Source organism: Rhinopithecus roxellana, chromosome 7 (genome assembly GCF_007565055.1).
Source record: "Rhinopithecus roxellana isolate Shanxi Qingling chromosome 7, ASM756505v1, whole genome shotgun sequence".
In the NCBI taxonomy this organism is placed as follows: domain Eukaryota; kingdom Metazoa; phylum Chordata; class Mammalia; order Primates; family Cercopithecidae; genus Rhinopithecus; species Rhinopithecus roxellana.
Genome location: NC_044555.1, coordinates 53,009,048 through 53,027,621, shown reverse-complemented (window position 1 = coordinate 53,027,621; position 18,574 = coordinate 53,009,048). Strand labels below are relative to the sequence as shown.

At 42.8% G+C, this 18,574-nt stretch overlaps 1 protein-coding gene across 1 annotated transcript in view; it reads right to left on the bottom strand.

Moving 5' to 3' along the window:
* Window positions 1-1,053: 1,053 nt before the first annotated feature.
* Window positions 1,054-18,574, bottom strand: part of DGAT2L6 (diacylglycerol O-acyltransferase 2 like 6) — a 34,781-nt gene continuing 17,260 nt past the window's right edge. Inside the window, exons 2-7 of the mRNA XM_010384132.2 lie at window positions 7,096-7,206; window positions 6,595-6,665; window positions 6,018-6,222; window positions 4,412-4,586; window positions 1,646-1,857; window positions 1,054-1,208 (exon numbers count right to left, since the gene is read on the bottom strand). Coding sequence (XP_010382434.1) covers window positions 1,054-1,208; window positions 1,646-1,857; window positions 4,412-4,586; window positions 6,018-6,222; window positions 6,595-6,665; window positions 7,096-7,206 — 929 coding nt within the window. The remainder of the gene's footprint in view (window positions 1,209-1,645; window positions 1,858-4,411; window positions 4,587-6,017; window positions 6,223-6,594; window positions 6,666-7,095; window positions 7,207-18,574) is intronic.

The window sequence follows — 18,574 nt, the reverse complement described above, 5'->3', positions numbered from 1 at the left end:
AAGATTTTTTAAATTAATCAATTATTTTCCCTGGGGCCTAATATTAGGACTACTGTGAGTAGAATCAGTGCCTTTTTTGCCCGCATTTATGAACTAATTTTGGTGGAGTGCCGGGGGGCCTCATTTAGGAAAATGAAGCTGAAAAATGGGTCTCCAGAAAATGAGGAATGGGGACATGGAGTGGTACATTGGAGAGAACTTTGGTTTGAATGCTAGTTCTATCCAATGTTGTGTGGCTTTGGGCAAGTTACTAACCCTCTAGGAGCTTTAGCTACTGTGAAATGGAGGTGATGACAATCTCAATCTCACTGGGCTTATGTTTAGTATTAAGAGACAATGGTTATGAAAGCAATGTCATGGTCCCTGGAACATAGTAGGGACTTGACATCAAGCAAACTTACAGTTGGTGCATGGTCTTGTGGCTCCCTCCCTTCTGACATAGGGTGGTTATGTGGGATCAGGAGAGGTGGGCTACCCAGCAGGTACCTGTGCTAGTTCCCATGTTTCTGCTCCTGTCTCCTACACTGTGCAGCAGCTATGGTTCCATTCCCCCACCTTTTCTGTCAGGGGAAGTATGAAGGGTAAATAAAGAAGAGGAAAGTGGCTCTCCATAGAGCAGCTTTCTGGTTAGAAGTGAAAATCTCAGGTTTGAGGGAAGCCCAATAGCGAACCACAGAATAATCAGGAAATAGTGGCATCCTGTTTTATATGTCTAGAACTTTATTTTCAAAGAAGAAACAGTGTAACTGCATTGCCAATTTAGAACTCTAGCACAACTGAGGGAATCCCGTCTGCTTTGACTAGGCAGCTACAGTGCAGGTCCAGCCCTCCCCAGTCCTCCCCTGCCCCTCTGGTTCTTTCTCCTAAGCCTGCCTCAGCCACTTGGGAGGGGACTCTATTGCTAGAACTCTGATTTATTAAATGATTTCTGGTTTGGATGGTCTCTTCTCTCATCCTTACAATCTTTCCCTTTCCTGGAATTCTTCTTTTTCAGTGACTCTACTTGGATCCCTCATGGCTTAGGGGGTAGATTAATGAGGAATGTGCCTCCTGTTATATAATTGTCAGCTCTTGGGTCTCAGGGAGGCCATATTCAACTTTATGTTGGTCAAAGAGCTTGCGCAGGGCACTGATATAGAGTGCGTGATACTTGTCCACTGTCTTCTGGTTTGGCCTCTTAATCCTGGGAATTGGCAGGGGTTCCCCAACTATGAAAAAAGACAAGAGACAAACATCAGAGTCCCCCCCCCTCAACTCAAACTACCCATCCCTCACTGGGAGCCATGTACTGAAACTCAGTATCTGGCTTTCCTCCCCTTCTTTCATTCTTTCCCTTTGCTCCAGTCTCATCCTGGCCCCTGTTCTCTGATCATCTAATCAAACCCATGCTCAAGAGAATGCAAGCAAGCTCAGGAGAGTGGTGACAGAATGTGTGTGAATGGTGATGCTCTTGCAGCAGATGCTGATGTCACATCCATGAATGGCCACAACTCTTATCTGTTTAGTTGTCCTACCCACCCTGCTCTCAACCACACCCATTGCCCATCCCAGATGTGAGTTGGGTCCCCCTGGACTTGATGGATGGTTTAAAGTGGGTGGGAAGTGAATGAAGAAAGAGGCCATCTGGAGATACTGGAAAGCTCACCAACAGTGGTAATGGGCCGATTGAAAGGCAGGAAGCCCCAGGATCCGTGAGTTAAGCCCCGGCCATGGAAGGTACAGAAATTTAGTCCCAGGAGTTTTTTGAATGTGTCCTGGAAGGTTTTTTGGAGCAACCTTAACCACGTGCCCTCAGGGAAGGTCTCCTGATTGAAAACCTCGTTCTCACCAAAGGAATATGAAGGGACAAGGTATGCCCTGCAAAGAAGAGAGGCAGGGGTGTGAGCTCTCTGAGGAAGGTCCCCAGAAAAATCCTCTCCAAGGTGGGAAACCTCTCCAGCCTCTCCCTTATAGGACAAGAACCGAAGCACCCAAACATCTCTAGCCTCATGTCCCATTCCTGCCATGCCCCACTCTCCCAACTGAACTCTCTGAGGGGAGCTGCTGCTCTGCCTTGTTCTGGTATAGGAAGAAACTAATCTCAAAAGCTCTGTCTTCATTGCATCCAGCATCCAGAGTGTTCTTTGTAAACTGCATATCTGGACATGCCACTCCTCTCAAAATCTTGCAGAGCTCCTCAGTTTGCACCATGCTGCTTCCTTACGGCCTTTTTGCTCTGGCCTTCACTCCTTGGCTAGTTTTTCCTCTCCCCACTCTTTCCTTGCAATCTGCTTAGCCATATTAATTGTGCCTTGTACTCTCTCATCTATGTCTTTGTACATTTTGCTTCCTCTGTCGGAAGTGCCTTCCCTCTGTCTTTTTTTTTTTTTTTTTTTTTTTTTTGAGACGGAGTCTCGCTCTGTCGCCCAGGCTGGAGTGCAGTGGCCGGATCTCAGCTCACTGCAAGCTCCGCCTCCCGGGTTCACGCCATTCTCCTGCCTCAGCCTCCCGAGTAGCTGGGACTACAGGCGCCCGCCAGGTCGCCCGGCTAGTTTTTTGTATTTTTAGTAGAGACGGGGTTTCACCATGTTAGCCAGGATGGTCTCGATCTCCTGACCTCGTGATCCGCCCGTCTCGGCCTCCCAAAGTGCTGGGATTACAGGCTTGAGCCACCGCGCCCGGCCACCTTCCCTCTGTCTTCATGCGGCTCATTCAGTTTTGCACTCAGTCCCAATTTCATCCCCTTAAAGCAACTTTGTTTGACCACCTCAATTCCCCCAATGCGGAGTAGGTACCCCTCATCTAGTGCTTCTACACTAACACTGCCCCAACCGTGTATTACAGGCATCTCCTTACTTGCCTGACTCGCCCCTTAGACAGCAAGCCAATCAAAGGCGAGAACTGAGTATTCGTCTTTGAACCCCTAGTCCCTGGCATAGCGCCTGACATGCCATAGGTCCTCACTGAATGCCTGAGTTCTTTCTCCCTTTTGGTCTGCCTGGAAACTCCTACTAATATTTCAATTCGCAATTCAGATGTTACCCACCTATGAAACCTCTCTTCTGGGTCAAGATTTTTCCATCAATTGGTGCTCACATAGCACTTTGTACACATTTCCATTGTAGTGTTCCATTTGTTTAACAAATATTAAGCTCTTTCTATGTGCCAGCACTGTTTTAGGCCCTGGAGATGCATCAGTAAATACAATGGAATTTTTAAAATTCTGTCTTCGTGGAATTTACTTTTTTTGGGAGGAAGACAGACAATAAACATTGAAAATAGTAAGTAAACAAATAAATAAAATGGATGATCTATAAGAAGATAAGTGTAACCAGGAAAAAATAGGGCAAGATGGTCGGATAACCGTATTGAGAAGAGACATTTGAGCAAAGACTTGAAGGAGATAAAGGAATGAGCCAAGTAGTCATTTGGAGGAATAGTGTTGCGGGCAGAGGGAACAGCTAAAGCAAAGACCCTAAGGCAGGAGTGGGTGGCTTGCTTGAGGGACAGCAAAGAGGCCAGTGTAGCTGTGATGGAATGAGAGAGGAGTGAGAGGAGCGAGTGATGAGGACAGAGAGGCAGCTAAGGACCAGATTATTCCACATCTTGCAAGCCCTTATAAGGACTTTGGTTTTTACTCTGAGTGACATGGGAGCCACTGGAACGTTTTGAGAAGTGACATGATCTGACTCGTGTTTAACAGGATCATCCTGGATGAAGCTGGGAATAGACTCTTGGGGGTGGGGGAGGTGGGAATGGATACAGGAAGAGCAGTTAGAAGTGTTATAATCATCCAAGGGGAGAGATGATGGTAGTAAACCAAGGGGTGGTAGTCTAGGTAGCAAGTGGTAGGATTCTGCATGTATTTATTTGGTAATTATATGTGTATGGGTCTGTCGTCTTCCATATTGAACTGTGAGTTTGCAAGGACCAGGTCTTATTTACTTTTGTATCCTAAATGCCTAGTACTATGCCTGACATACAGTGGGTGTTCAGTAACTGCTGAATGAATGAGGTCTATTTCTCAAACCAGATTATATACTCTTTGGGGGCACGTCTTATCTTTTTGATCCTCACAGCATCAAAGCTAGTGCCTCCCCTTGCAGTTGGTAGATTCTCAGGGCCTCTCAGTTAACAGGCTGATATAGAGTGGAGCCCCACTTTCCCAGACCTCCAGCCTACCAGGTCAATGGGCAGAAAGTAAAAGGTTTTCTTCTGCTGTTCTTTCTCCAACTTCGAGTAAGAAAAGTGCCCATTGAAACGTATCTGGAGGCCCAAACATCCCTAAGGCACAGTGTGAGGGGGTAGACGGAAGGAATTAGAGTGAAGATGGGGGCCTTCTAACAGGTGCCTAGGGAAGGCACCATTCTGGAGAGGGCTACAGAGGGTCTATGGCACCCTGACAACAGAGCACTAGAACCTTGGAACCTACCCTGTTTTCAGTGCCAACTTCACAAAACCTTTACGCTGCTTGAGGAAGAGAGTGGAGGCTCCTGGCTGGCACAAGAGAGCTTCAGCAGCTCCACCCACCACAATAACCACGGCATTGCCTGAGCCTTTCTGGGTCAGCAAGTACTTCAAGGCTGACCTACTCACGGGGCACACACCTGTGAAACCAAAGGGTCAAGTGGTAGAAAAACTTCATGCCTGAGGATGGAGTGAGGGGTTTTCCCAGGCTCTTCCTGTCAGAGACAGTTCTTCTGTTTTCTGATGATTGCTGTTTCCACCTTTCTGTCTCTGACCTTGGTGTCCTGGGTTATGACTGCCCTAGCCTAAGGTTGGTCCTTAGGGTCAGCCGTTTGCCTTGGGGGTCTGTGCTTCTGCAGTTGGGTCTATACTGAGTTCCTCTGCCTCTTACCATCCATAGCCTACTGCATTTCAGATCAATAGTATCTAAGCCCACCTCATCCCTCTCTACCCATGAAGCACAGCCATGTTCCACTCTGCCCAGGCTGACAACACTGGAGATCCTCCAGAGTTCTCTCCTCCAGGGGTAATCGAGGCTAGTCACCAGCAACCTGCTTCCTCCCTAAGAGTAACCTGCCAAAGGGAAGCCAATGGCTGGGGTTTCTGGAGAGTAGGCAGACCTGTGAGCCTGCCCAAGCCAAACTGAAATGTAGATGAATGATGGAATGTGAATGACACCCTGTTGTTTAACAACAATCATCTAGCCTTTCTCACTTCTGTCTCCCATCTTTGCCCTGCGCTCACCGTCTATTCTCCACTGGGATGGCAGAAATTGCCTCCAGGCTCTAGCCATTGAGAAAGATTCCCACTCCAGGGCCATGCTAACCTCAGAGCAGAGTAGAAGCATCCTCTGGGACTCTAGTGGTCCCACCTGGCCCCTCCAGAGAAATGTATCTTACCTTTTAATGTTTGGCTTCAGGTGTTTTCTGGTGTCCAGAAGGATGACTATTTGTCCAGAGAGAGAGACATTTGTCACAGTGCACTGACCTGAAGCTGAGCATGGGGAAGTTGTTCTGGATACTCTGATGAACTCCTATCCTTTATCCCTTGGCATTTTATGCAAGTGTGAAGGGGTTCCAAGGAGATAAAAGTCATGGACCAGGAGGGTTTTAGCTAGTATGATAGACTTCAAAATGCTTTTAAGACACCATGGTGTACAAATGACTGGCCCAAAGACGCCAACTGACATCCTAGAGAGAGCCTGGTGAAGTTCACCGGAGCAATCCCATTCATACCTGCTTTTCCCTGCATTTGTGTTTCGTTCTTGGCTTTCATCCTCTGATTTGCACTTTGGCATTGGTCCTGAATTCCAGCCTTCTGGTTCTCCCTCTGAAAAAAGTCCTGGTGACTCTTATGAATGCCTATAACTTCCTCTGCTGCCCAACCAAACCCTGCTCCTCAGATCTTGGACAGAAACTAATGCTTAGCCACATACTCCTGTTACGGGCCCAGGGTGTGCTGGACTTATTTTCTATCATGTACTCTTCAAGCAGGGAATGATTGTCAGGACTTATTGGGGTTGCACCTTTGAAGTAGGTAAAAAAATAGAATTAATTATTTCTTATACTCACCCATTGACATCACGTATTCTCGCACAATTGGGATCCAAAATACCCCTTCTAAGGTCCCTACAAAGGGAGTGATGGATGGGAAAATCCGAGCAATGCCAGTGGCCTCAGTGGCAAAGTTGATGAAGACACCAAAAGAGAGAACGCCATGGGGGTGATTGGCAATGATGTAGTTGTGTTTGGGAGAAAGATCATGAGTCTTCACCAGCTGTTAGAGGGAGATTGAGTCAGAGCATTGGCTACAAAGAAGGAAGAAACGACGTGTGGACTAAAATCCCAGCAGGTAGCCTATGTTTCCCTTCGGGAGCCCCAAATCCCTGTACACTAGGATGTCATCATTGTCATAGGATTGCCAGGCCTCACGATGGTCAGAGAGGCTGACCTGGCTTTGCCAGTGCAGGAAAGGCTGCCATCCACCTGTCTCCCCACCTGCCCATCCATCTTGGGCCCTTGCTTTGCATTATGACTCAGAGCCTTGACCTTCGCTGCTGACCACCAAAGCCTCTGAAAACATGGAGCTGAGTAGGGAGCAAGAGTCTGGGCAACAGGAACTGAGGGCACCCCAAGGAAGAGTAGTCACCTTTACTGGGAAGTAATTTCGGAAATAATTCCATAGGGTCCAGTTTCGTACCCAAGCTGAACGCCTGCCGCCTGTGTGTACAGAAGGGAAGGGAAGAGTCCGTAGGGCATTGTAGTCCCTCCACCTCTCCCAGAGGAGGAGAGTTCTGCCTGCAGTCCTCAGGTCACAGGAGGGGCCTCCTTCTGACACCTCAGAACTGTAAGTACTGTCCCTGAATCCAGTCCCCAAGACATAGGAAGCCCCTGCTCCTCTAGAGCTGACCAGAAAGGTGACAGGAAAATAGTCTGAGACTGGGGGCACCTGCCCAGAGACCTCAACCTCATAATTCTTCCTGAGCTACGTGGTAGAGACCTCTGTCCCTGCTGAGCTTTGCTCTCCCTTCTCTCTCCCCTTCCTTCGCCTCTCCCCTACCCTTGGTTCTCCCTCTCTCCCTCCACCTCCCTCTCCCTGTGCTTCCATTCTTGGCCCAAACAGGATGACCATTGTGCCCCTGTCTCTTACCTTGACTGTGGGTGTTCCAATCATAGGCAAGCCAGGCTAAGGAGAGCACAGCCAAGGACCAGAACTTACTGAACAGCAGAAAGTAGGGTATAAGGAGAATGGGAATAGCTCCTGAGGAGACAAAAAGGGTTCACACCTTTCAATTCCCTTCAAGTTTTAGTACACTTCTCATAACCCCGGCCTCTGCTCTACACTACAGGAGCAGGGCTAGGCTGGTGTGGGACCCTTCTCTCCTTCTCCCCTCTTCCCCAACCCCTCGCCCTCCATTTGTCTCTGCTGTGGTCTAGGCAGGCCTCTGAGCCCCTGGATCTGGGTCTCCTTGATGGCCAAACTCTCAATTGAAGAAAGAGCAGAACCATGAAGTTGGGGTCAAAGGACAGCATGGCTTGCTGAATGGGAAGAAGAGCACATTGGGCTGGTAGCTGAATCCCCATTCTGGGACCTCTGGAAATTCTTTCTAAAAGCTTGAACCACTTTCCTGTGCTGAACTGCTAAGTCTGCATATTCCAGCAGGGACGTTACCCGCAGTGTACAGGCTGTTTGATGCTGAAAAGCAAACATGGATTAAAAACTGCTCCACTTTGGGAGGCCGAGGCAGGTGGATCACAAGGTCAGGAGATTCAGACCATCCTGGTTAACACGGTGAAACTCCGTCTCTACTAAAAATACAAAAAATTAGCGGGGCGAGGTGGCACACGCTTGTAGTCCCAGCTACTCGGGAGGCAGAGGCAGGAGAACTGCTTGAACCCGGGAGGCAGAGGTTGCAGTGAGCTGAGATAGCACCACTGCACTCCAGCCTGGGCAACAGAGCAAGACTCCGTCTCGAAAAAAACAAAACAAAACAAAACAAACAACAACAACAAAATTGCTCTACTAGGCCAGGTGCGGTGGCTCACTCCTATAATCTTAGCAATTTGGGAGGGAGGCCAAAGTGAGAGGACAGCTTGAACCTAGGAGTTTGAGACCAGCCTGGGTAACAAAGCAAGACCCTATCTCTAAAAAACCAAAAAAACAAAAAACACAACAATAACAACAAAAAACCCACTTTACTACGTTCATTTTGTTCCATTCAAAAGTGTCACAAAGGTTCAGAAGGGGAAGTCTGTGTTAGCAAATGACCATAGCAGGCTGTAACTGTGAACATGATACATCTTACAGCAGTGGGAATGAATTCCATTAAAAAATCTGCATTCATGAGAAAGAGGGGCTGAGTATACATATGGTGAATAAAAAAAGACTTAGCTAAGGGAATGACTTCTTTGACCAGGTACCATGTCATGGCAGATAAAAGTTTCAGGGAAGAAGAAACTCAGGAGTTACCTACCAACTCTTTGTCTCTTGCATTTTGGACATAAATGAAAATAGCAGGAAAAAGGCTGAGTGGACAGTACTTTAAAAAGTCATGTTACGGAGTAGAAGAAACCTTTGTAATAAGCTTAATTGCCCTCATAAGCACTGATCGAGGTGGTTGTTGTAAGCATTCGAATTAGACAGGAAAGAGTGGTGGGAGGAGTTTTATGGGAAGCCTGTCACGGAGAAAATCCTTGCTGTCTATGCCCTTCATCAAAGAGGGGACTAAATTTGCCAATTAAGCTTCAGAAGAAAATTCAGATAAAGTTAAATAAGAATCATCACTAATTAAAGTTAGCTTAAGTATATCATTTCCTTTATGTATTTTTTCAAATACATTTTGTTTGTATCCCCAGTATTTAGAAGAGAGCTTGGCACACAGTATGTGTTCAACAAATATCTGTAGACGGATTGAAAAAGAAATAAGAAAATGTTTTCTGTTTTCAGTAGTAAACTTGATGATTACTATTTAGTCAGCATGTCTAGTGTTATTTAAATGTGATGTTATTTTAATAGCATAGACGGATTGGTTGTGTACCTTTTATCTCATTCATTTATCCACCAGTCCTAAAGGCGGTCTAAGAGCCCTTACCTGGGTAACACCATCCCCCTTGTGGAACCTATTGGAACTGCAGGTATGACCCGGCAAGAGACCAGGAACGTTTTTTCAGAGCAAGGCTTCCAGACCCAGCCTGAGTGTCACTAGAGTCGTGCACAGTGACAAAAGTGGAATTTAAAGATATAGGAGAGGCCGGGCGCGGTGGCTCACGCCTGTAATCCCAGCACTTTGGGAGGCCGAGGCGGGCGGATCACGAGGTCAGGAAATCGAGACCATCCTGGCTAACACGGTGAAACGGTGAAACCCTGTCTCTGCTAAAAATACAAAAAAAAAAAAAAAAAAAAAAAAAAAAAAAAAAAATTAGCCGGGCGTGGTGGCAGGCGCTTGTAGTTCCAGCTAGTCGGGAGGCTGAGACAGGAGAATGGCGTGAACCCAGGAGGCGGAGCTTGCAGTGAGCCGAGATCGCGCCACTGCACTCCAGCCTGGAAGATGAGCAAGACTCCATCTCAAAAATAAATAAATAAATAAAGATATAGGAGAAATAGAGGCCAAATGTGGAAGAGCTAAGTCTCATGGAAAAAGAGTTCCGTGACATAAAGCAAGGGTACCTGAGAAAGGAATGATGAAGAACAAGCATTTATGTATGTGTGACACTCCCTTAGATATTATGGCCTTGACACCAGGAGATGGTTCCAATTTCTCTTGTCACGTTCAAGTGAGGCGTCTTGGAGAGGGTTGGTTATCAAAGAGGAAGTTCACATAGGTAGACTTCTAATTTAGTTTGTAGTGAAGATGGCCAAGCCATTCTAATATATGCGCACTGGGGGAAAAAAGAAGGAAAAAAATGAAGAAAAAAACTAATATATGTGCATTGGTAGCTCATCATAATTTTAACTTGCATTTCTCTAATAGCTAGTGATGCAAAACAGCTTTTTATGTGCTTGTCTGCTTTCTGCATATCCTCTTTGGTGAAGTGTCCATTCAAATCTTTTGCCCGTTTTTCAATTGGGTTGTTTTCTTACTGTTGACTTTTGATAGTTCTTTATGCATTTTGGATATAAGTTTTTTGCCTGACATGTGATTTGCAAACATTTTCTCCTAATCTGTCTATCTTTTCATTCTTGTAACAGGGTCCTTTTTAGAGCAAAAGCTTTTAATATTGATGAAGCCCAATTTATTAATTTTTTTTTCTTTCACAGATTGTGCTTTTGGTGTCAAGCTGAAAGAACTCTTTGTCTAACCTCATGTCATGAAGATTTTTCCCCTATATTTTCCTTCCTTCCTTCCTTCCTTCCTTCCTTCCTTCCTTCCTTCCTTCCCTCCCTCCCTCCCTCCCTCCCTCCCTCCCTCCCTCCCTCCCTCCCTCCCTCCCTCCCTCCTTCCTTCCTTCCTTCCTTCCTTCCTTCCTTCCTTCCTTCCTTCCTTCCTTCCTTCCTTCCTTTCTTCTTTCTTTCTTTCTTTCTCAGACAGGATCTGGCTCTGTCACCCAGACTGGAGTGCTGTGGCATGATCTCGGCTCAACTCATTGCAACCTCTGCTTCCTGGGCTCAAGCGATTCCCCCCACTTCAGCCTCCAGAGTGGCTGGGACTACAGGAGCATGCTACCACACCCAGCCAATTTATTTTGTATTTTTTTTGTAGAGACAGGGTCTTGCTGTGTTGCCCCAGCTAGTTTCAAACTCCTGGTCTCAAGTGATCCTCCTGCCTTAGCTTTCCAAAGTGTTGGGATTACAGGTGTGAGCCACTGCACCTGGCCTCCCCTATGTTTTCTACTAAACATTTTACAGTTTTCTTTTTTTACATTTAAATCTACAATACACTTCAAGTTAATTTTTACCAGTTTTATGGAGGTATAATTTACAAATAAAAATGGTGTGTATTCAGTGTGCACAATGTGGTGATTTGACACAGGTATACATTGTGTGATGATTACAGCAATCAAATCAATCAACACATCCACCACCATACACAGTTACCCTTTGTGTGTGTTTGTGGCTAGAGGTGTGCATACTTAAGATCCACTCAGCAAATTTCAAGCATATGATATAGTATTATTAACTATAGTCACCATGCTGCTATACTTTAGATTCCCAGAAATTCTTCTTTTTGTAACTGAAATTTTGTGCCCTTTGACAAATATTTCCTTATTTTCCCTCTGCCCCAGCTCCTGGCAACCACCATTCTATTCTCTGCTTCTATGAATTTGACTTATATTTATTTACAAATATACATATTTAGAGACAGGTTCTCTCTGTGCTGCCCAAGCTGGTCTCAAATTCCTGAGCTCAAGTGATGCTCCCACCTCAGCCTCCTGAGTAGCTAGGATTACAAGCATGTGGCACCACATTCAGCTCTAAGTGAGATCATATGGTATTTTTCTTTCTGTGTCTGGCTTATTTCACTTAGCATAATATCCTCCAGATTCATCCATGTTATTGCAAATGGCAGGATCTCCTTTTTATGGCTGAATAATATTCGTGTGTGTGTGTGTGTGACACTTTCTTTATTCATTCATCTGCCAATGGACACTTAGGTTGATCCCACGTCTTGGCTATTATGATTAATACTGCAGTGAACATGGGTGGGCAGATATTTCTTCAAGACACTAATTTCATTACCATTGGAACCTCCCCACTATTTTCCATAATTTGTAACAATTTACATTCCTACCAACAGTGTACAAAGACTCCCTTTTATCTATATCCTCACCAAAACTTATCATTTGTCTTTTTGATAATAGCTATCCTAACAGGTATAAGGTGATATCTCACTGTGGTTTTGATTTGCAGCTCCCTGATGACTAATAATGTTGAGCCCCTTTTCATATACCTGTTGGCTATTTGTATGTTTTCTTTGGAAAAATGTCTATTCAAGTCCTTTGCCTATTAAAAAGTTTAGGGTTATTTTATTTTTTTTCTATTGAGTGGTATGAGTTCTTTATATATTCTTTATATATTTTATATATTGAATTGTTTACCTTCATTTCTTTTTTGGATAGTTTATTGTCAGTGTATAAAAATGCAACTGATTTTTGGATGTTCATTTTATATCCTGACATTTTACCGAATTCATCTATTAGTTCTAACAATTTTTTGGTGGAGTCTTTAGGGTTTTCTATATAAGATTATGTCATCTGCTAACAGAGACAATTTAACTTCTTTCTTTCCAATTTAGATGCCTTTTATTTCTTTTTCTTGTGTAGTTGCTCTTGGTAGGACATCCAGTACTGTGTTGAGTAGAAATGGCAGAATGAGCACCCTTGTCTTGTTTCTAATCTTAGAGGAAAAGCGTTCAGCTTTTCATCACTGTGTATGATGTTAGCTGTGGACTTCTCATATATGGCCTTTATTATGTTGAGATCCATTCCTTCTATGTCTAACTTGCTGAGAGTTTTTATCATGAAAAGATGTTAAATTTTGTCAAATGCTTTTTCTGCACCTATTGAGATGATCTTATGATTTTTATTCTTCTTCTGTTAATGTGGCATATTACATTTATTGACATATGCATGTTGAACCACCCCTGCATCCCAGGGATAAATCCCACTTGATCATGGTGTATGATCCTTTTAATGTACTGTTGAATTTGGTTTGCTAGTATTTTGTTGAGGATTTTTTGCATCTATGTTCATCAGGGATATGGGCCTGTAATGTTCTTTTCTTGCAGTATCCTTGCCTAGCTTTGGTATCAGGGTAGTGCTGGCATTGTAAAAGGAGTTTGGAAGTGCTCCTGCCTTTTCAATTTTCTGGAAGAGTTTGAGAAGGAATGACATTAATTCTTTTTTTTTCTTTTGACACACAGTTTCACTCTGTTGCCCAGGCTGGAGTGCAATGGTGCGATCTCGGCTCACTGCTCCCTGGTTCAAGTAATTCTTGTGCCTCAGCCTCCCGAATAGCTGGGACTACAGGAGCATGCCCCCATGCCTGGCTAATTTTTGTATTTTCAGCATGTTGGCCAGGCTGGTCTCAAACCCATCACGTTGGCCGAGCTGGTCTGGAACTACTGACCACCTATGAAGCTGTCTGGTCCTGGGCTTTTCTTTGTTAGGAGGTTTTTGATTATTGACTAAATCTCATCTGTCATTGATCTGTTTAGATTTTCTTCCTTCATAATTTATTCTTGGTAGGTTGTATGTGTCTAGAAACATATCCATTTCTTCTAGATTATCCAATTTGTTGGCGTATGATTGTTCATGGTAGTCTTTTATGACCTCTGTATTTCTGTCTTATCAGTTGTAATGTCTCCTCTTTTATTTCTGATTTTATTTATTTGATATTCTCTCTCTTTCTTCCTTGGTTAGTTTAGCTAAGGGTTTGTTACTTTTGTTTATCTTAGGGTTAGTTTATTCTTTTTTTTCTAGTTTCATGGGATGTAAAGTTAGGTTATTGATTTGTGATATTTCTTTTTTCTTTATGTAGGTATTTATCATGATAAACTTTCCCCTTAGAACTGTTTTTGCTGCATTCTATAAGTTTTGGTTTGATGTGTTTCCATTTTCATATGCTTCAAGATACTCTTTGATTTCCATTTTTAACTCTAACATGAGATAAGAGACAAAAGTATTAAAAATAACTACAGCTGCAATAATTTTTTAATGGATACATGATATAAAAAGATGTAAAGTTAAAAGTGATTTACACACTACCATTTTGGATTTGATGATATATTTACCTTTACCAGTGAGTTCCATATTTTTGTCTGTTTTAATATTGTTACTTAGCATCCTTTCATTTCTACTTGAACACCTTTCTTTAGCATTTCTTGCAAGGTGGGTCTAGTCGTGATGAACTCCTTTAGCTTTTATTTGTCTGGAAATGCCTTTTTTTGTTGCTAGAGATGGGGTCTCATTTTGTTACCCATGCTGAAGGGCAGTGGCATGCTCATAGCTCACTGAAGCTTTGAACTCCTGGGCTCAAGCGATCTTCCTGCCTTAGCTTCCCAAGTAGCTGGAAGTCCAAGTAGCTGGACATCATCATGCCTGGCTAATTTTATTAGCTTTATTTTTGCAGAGACAGAGCCTCACTATGTTGCCCCAGCTGGTGTCAAACTGGCCTTAAGCAATCCTCCCACCTCAGCCTCCCAACATGCTGGGATTACAGACATGAGCTACCATGCCTGGCTTTGAGAATGTCTTTATTGTTCCTTCATTTATGAATGACCACTTTGCTGGTTATAGTATTCTTCATTGGCAGTTTTTTCATCTTTTAGCACTTTGAATGTATCATCTCACTCCCTCCTGGCCTGCAAGATTTCTGCTGAGAAGTGGGCTGATGAGGTTCCCTTGTATGTGATGCAACTCTTTTCTCTTAATGCTTTCAATATTCTCTTTTGTCTTTGACTTTTGACAATTTGATTATAATGTGCTTCAGGATATTCTTCTTTGAGTTGATCTTGCTTGGGATCCTCTGAGCTTCATGAATCTTGATATCCATTTCTTTCCTAGGATTTGTGAAGTTTCCAACCATTATTTCTTGAAAAAAGCTTTCTGTTTCTTTCTCTCTCTTTTTCTTCTCCTAAATTATGGGACTCCCATAATTAGTAGATTCATTTGCTTATTGTGTCCCATAGGTTCCTTATGCTTTCTTCGCTCATTTTCATTTTTTTCTTTTTTGTTTCTCTAATTGGCGAATTTCAAATTACCTATCTTTGTGTTACCCATTTCTTTCTTCTGCATGATCAAGTCTGCTATTGAAACTCTTTCTTTTAGTTTTCAGTTCTGTCATTGTATACACCAGCTCGAGGATTTCTGTTTGGGTTCTTTTTATGGTTTTTATTTCTTTATTAAACTTCTCATCTCATTTATGTGTTGTTTTCCTGATTTTGTTTAGTTGTCTGTGTTCTCTCACAACTCACTGCACTTCAGGATGACTATCTTGAATTCTTCATCAAGCCTTTAATAGATCTCCATTTATTTAGGCTGTTACTGGAGCTATACTAGTTTACTTTGGTGGTGTCATGTTTGCTGGATTATTTGTTATTTATGTAGCCTTTCATTGGTGTCTGTGCATTTCAAGGAGCAAATCAGTCTTTATAGACTGATTTCAGCAGGTTTATGGGAGGGCTTCTGCTAGGTCACTGGGTGGGTCCCTGGGCAGGCAGGACAGGCCCAGGACTGTGGCTGAGAAGGGATAGAACCAAGTCATAGGGCTGCCTCAAGGTCTATAGCCAAGACTGAGGCCTGCAGGCCTGCCTCCATGGGCATGGACAGGTGTGCCTCCTGCCAGGTTCCTGGGTGGACAGGACTGCTCTGGACAGTACAATGGAGCTGGAGCCAAGTTATGGGGCTGTTTCAGGATCTGCTGTGGTACCAAGGTTAGCAAGCTTGCTTCCTATGGCACAGACAGGCATGACTCCCAGCAAGCCCCTGGGAAGGCATAATTGCTCCCATACCACAGCAGAGTGTGACCAGAGCTGAGTTATAAGGGCTGCTTCAGGGTATACTACAGGGACCAAGATTGGCAGTCCTGTAACTTGAGGCACAGATGGTTGTGACTCCCCCTGGACACCTTGGAAGATGATTTTGGTGGCAGAATCAAGGCCAAATGGCATTGTAGCTGAGTTTACAGGGGGATGAGGCTATTTCCAGGTCTGTAACCTTCAACACGGTCAACAACCCTGGGTGTGGGTCTGCCCTCTCAAAACAGCCTTCCTTGGTGTTGGACTCTACTAGAGTTTTGCAACATCCTACCTGGGTCCAAAATTCCCACCAAGGTACTTTGGTCCATGGATGGCTGCCAAATTCTTGTTGCTCTGGAGAGATGTGATGGACTCCCATTCACCACCTTGTTGATGTCATACTTGAGTCAATTTTTATAGAGCCTGAAGTTTGGGTCAAGGTTCATTTTGTCACATATGGACATCAAATTTTCCTACACCATTCCTTGAAAAGACTTATTCATCCTCCATTGAATTGCTTTTTCATCTTTGTCAAAAATCAATTGACCATATTCATGTGTTTGTTTCTTGACTCTCTTTTCTGTTCTGTGGATCAGTATATCTATTCCTTGACAAATACGTCACTGTCTTGATTGCTGTAGTCTTATACTAAGTCTCAAAATCAGATGGTATAATTCCTTTAACTTTATTCTTTCTCAAAATTGTTTAGTTATTTGTAGTTTCTTTGTTTTTCTATATAAATTTTTGAATCAGCTTGTTTATTTCTACAAAAACTCTTGATGGGGCCGGGCGCGGTGGCTCAAGCCTGTAATCCCAGCACTTTGGGAGGCCGAGACGGGTGGATCACGAGGTCAGGAGATCGAGACCATCCTGGTCTACACGGTGAAACCCCGTCTCTACTAAAAAAAAATACAAAAAACTAGCCGGGCGAGATGGCGGGCGCCTGTAGTCCCAGCTACTCGGGAGGCTGAGGCAGGAGAATGGCGTAAACCCGGGAGGCGGAGCTTGCAGTGAGCCGAGATCGCGCCAAAGCACTCCAGCCTGGGCGACAGAGCTAGACTCCGTCTCAAAAAAAAAAAAAAAATAAAATAAAATAAAATAAAATAAAAAACTCTTGATGGAGGTTTTTAAATTAAACTTTTTATTTTGACAAAACAAGATTATTTTAATTAAGTCTTGTATAATCTTCATCTACATCTACCCATTGTCAACATTTTACATTTGATTTATCTTTAAATGTAAAAATGTAAGTATAGGCCGGGCGCAGTGGCTCACGCCTGTAATCCTAGCACTTTGGAAGGCCGAGGCGGGCGGATCACAAGGTCAGGAGATCGAGACCACAGTGAAACCCTGTCTCTACTAAAAATACAAAAAATTAGCTGGGCGCGGTGGCGGGCGCCTGTAGTCCCAGCTACTCAGGAGGCTGAGGCAGGAGAATGGCGTGAACCCGGGAGGCGGAGCTTGCAGTGAGCTGAGATCCGGCCACTGCACTCCAGCCGGGGCGACAGAGCGAGACTCTGTCTTAAAAAAAAAAAAAAAAAAAGTAAGTATATACATATGTTTGTATTTGAGAATACATTACAGAAATTACAATCTTTTGCTTCTAAATACTTTAGCATGTATTTTGCAAGAAAAACGATATTCTCTTCCCTTATAGCACCCATAATAGTATTACCGAATTTGGGAAATTTAATATTTATGCAAAACTATTACCTAATATACCCTGGCTGTGATTTTTACTTGAATTGCATTATACTTATAGATCAGTCTGGGGAGAATTGGTGTCTTTACTCTGTTGAATCTTCCAATCTGTGAACATGGTATTTCTCTAATTATTTAGATCTTTTATTTTATTCATCAGCATTTTACAGTTTTTAGCCTATGAATCCTGTATGGTTTATTAGATTTATTCCCAAACATTTTATTTTTGAAGATATTTAAATGGTATTGTTTTTTAAATTTCTGTTTTCAATTCTTCTCTGCTAGTATATAGAAATGTGATCACTTTTTATGCATGATCTTGTATCCTGTGACTGGCTAATCTCATTCGTTAGTTCTTGGAGGTTTTTGTTTTATTTAAAGTAGAGTCCTTGGGATCTTCCTTACAGACTATCATGTCATCTACAAGTAAGGACAGTTTTATTTCTCATTTTTTCCTATCTGTATGCATTTATTTCTTTTTTTCTTTTTGCCATATTGCATTTGCTAGGGCTTTTAGTATATCGTTGAATACAAATGGTGAGAATGGACATCTTTGCTTTGTTTCTAATCTTAGGGAGAAAGCATTTCATCTTTCATGATCAAGTGCGATGTTAACTGTAGGTTTTTTTTTTTTTTTTTTTTTTTTTTTGTAGATGCCCTTTATCAGGTTGAGGAAGTTCCCTTTTATTCCTAGTTTGCTGAGAGATTTTATCATGATTAAATGTTGAAGTTTGTCAATTGATATGATTATGTGGGGTTTTTTCATGCTTAGATGGTTAATATGGTAGTTTACATTGATTTATTTTCAAATATTTACACTTGCCTTCCTGGATAAAGGCCACTTGGTCACAGTGCATTATTCTTTGTAATGTATTGCTGGATTCAATTTGTTAATATTTTGTTGCTTTTTTCAGTTATATATATGAGGGATCTTAGTCTATAGTTTTCTTTTCCTTTTTTTGTACTATCTTTGTCTGATTTTGGTATCAGGATGTGGCCTCGTAAATGAGTTGGGAAATGTTCCTTTCTCTTAAGTTTTCTCGCAGAGATTTCATAGAATTCGTGATTTTTCTTCTGTAAAATGTTTGTAGAATTTGCTGTTGAAACCATCTGGGTCTGAAAATCTCTTTTTGGAAGGTTTTTAACCTTCTAAAATTAAGATTATAGTGATGGGTTATTTATTTCATGTTAGGTGAGTTTTGACTGATTGTGGTTGTCCAGGAGGTCTCCAAATATAATTGCTAATTTGTCTATTTTTCTTTTTAGAGCCATCAGTTTTTGCATCATGTATTTTGAAATTCTATCATTTGAGGCAGACACATTTAGGATAGTTGTTTTCTTGGTGAATCATCCCATTTATCATTACATAATGTCCCTCTTTATCCCTGATCCTGACTTTAAAAAAAGTTAAACCTGTATAGCCTCAAATTGCTAATGATTACTAGCTTAAGTTAAAAATGGTACCAATATGAC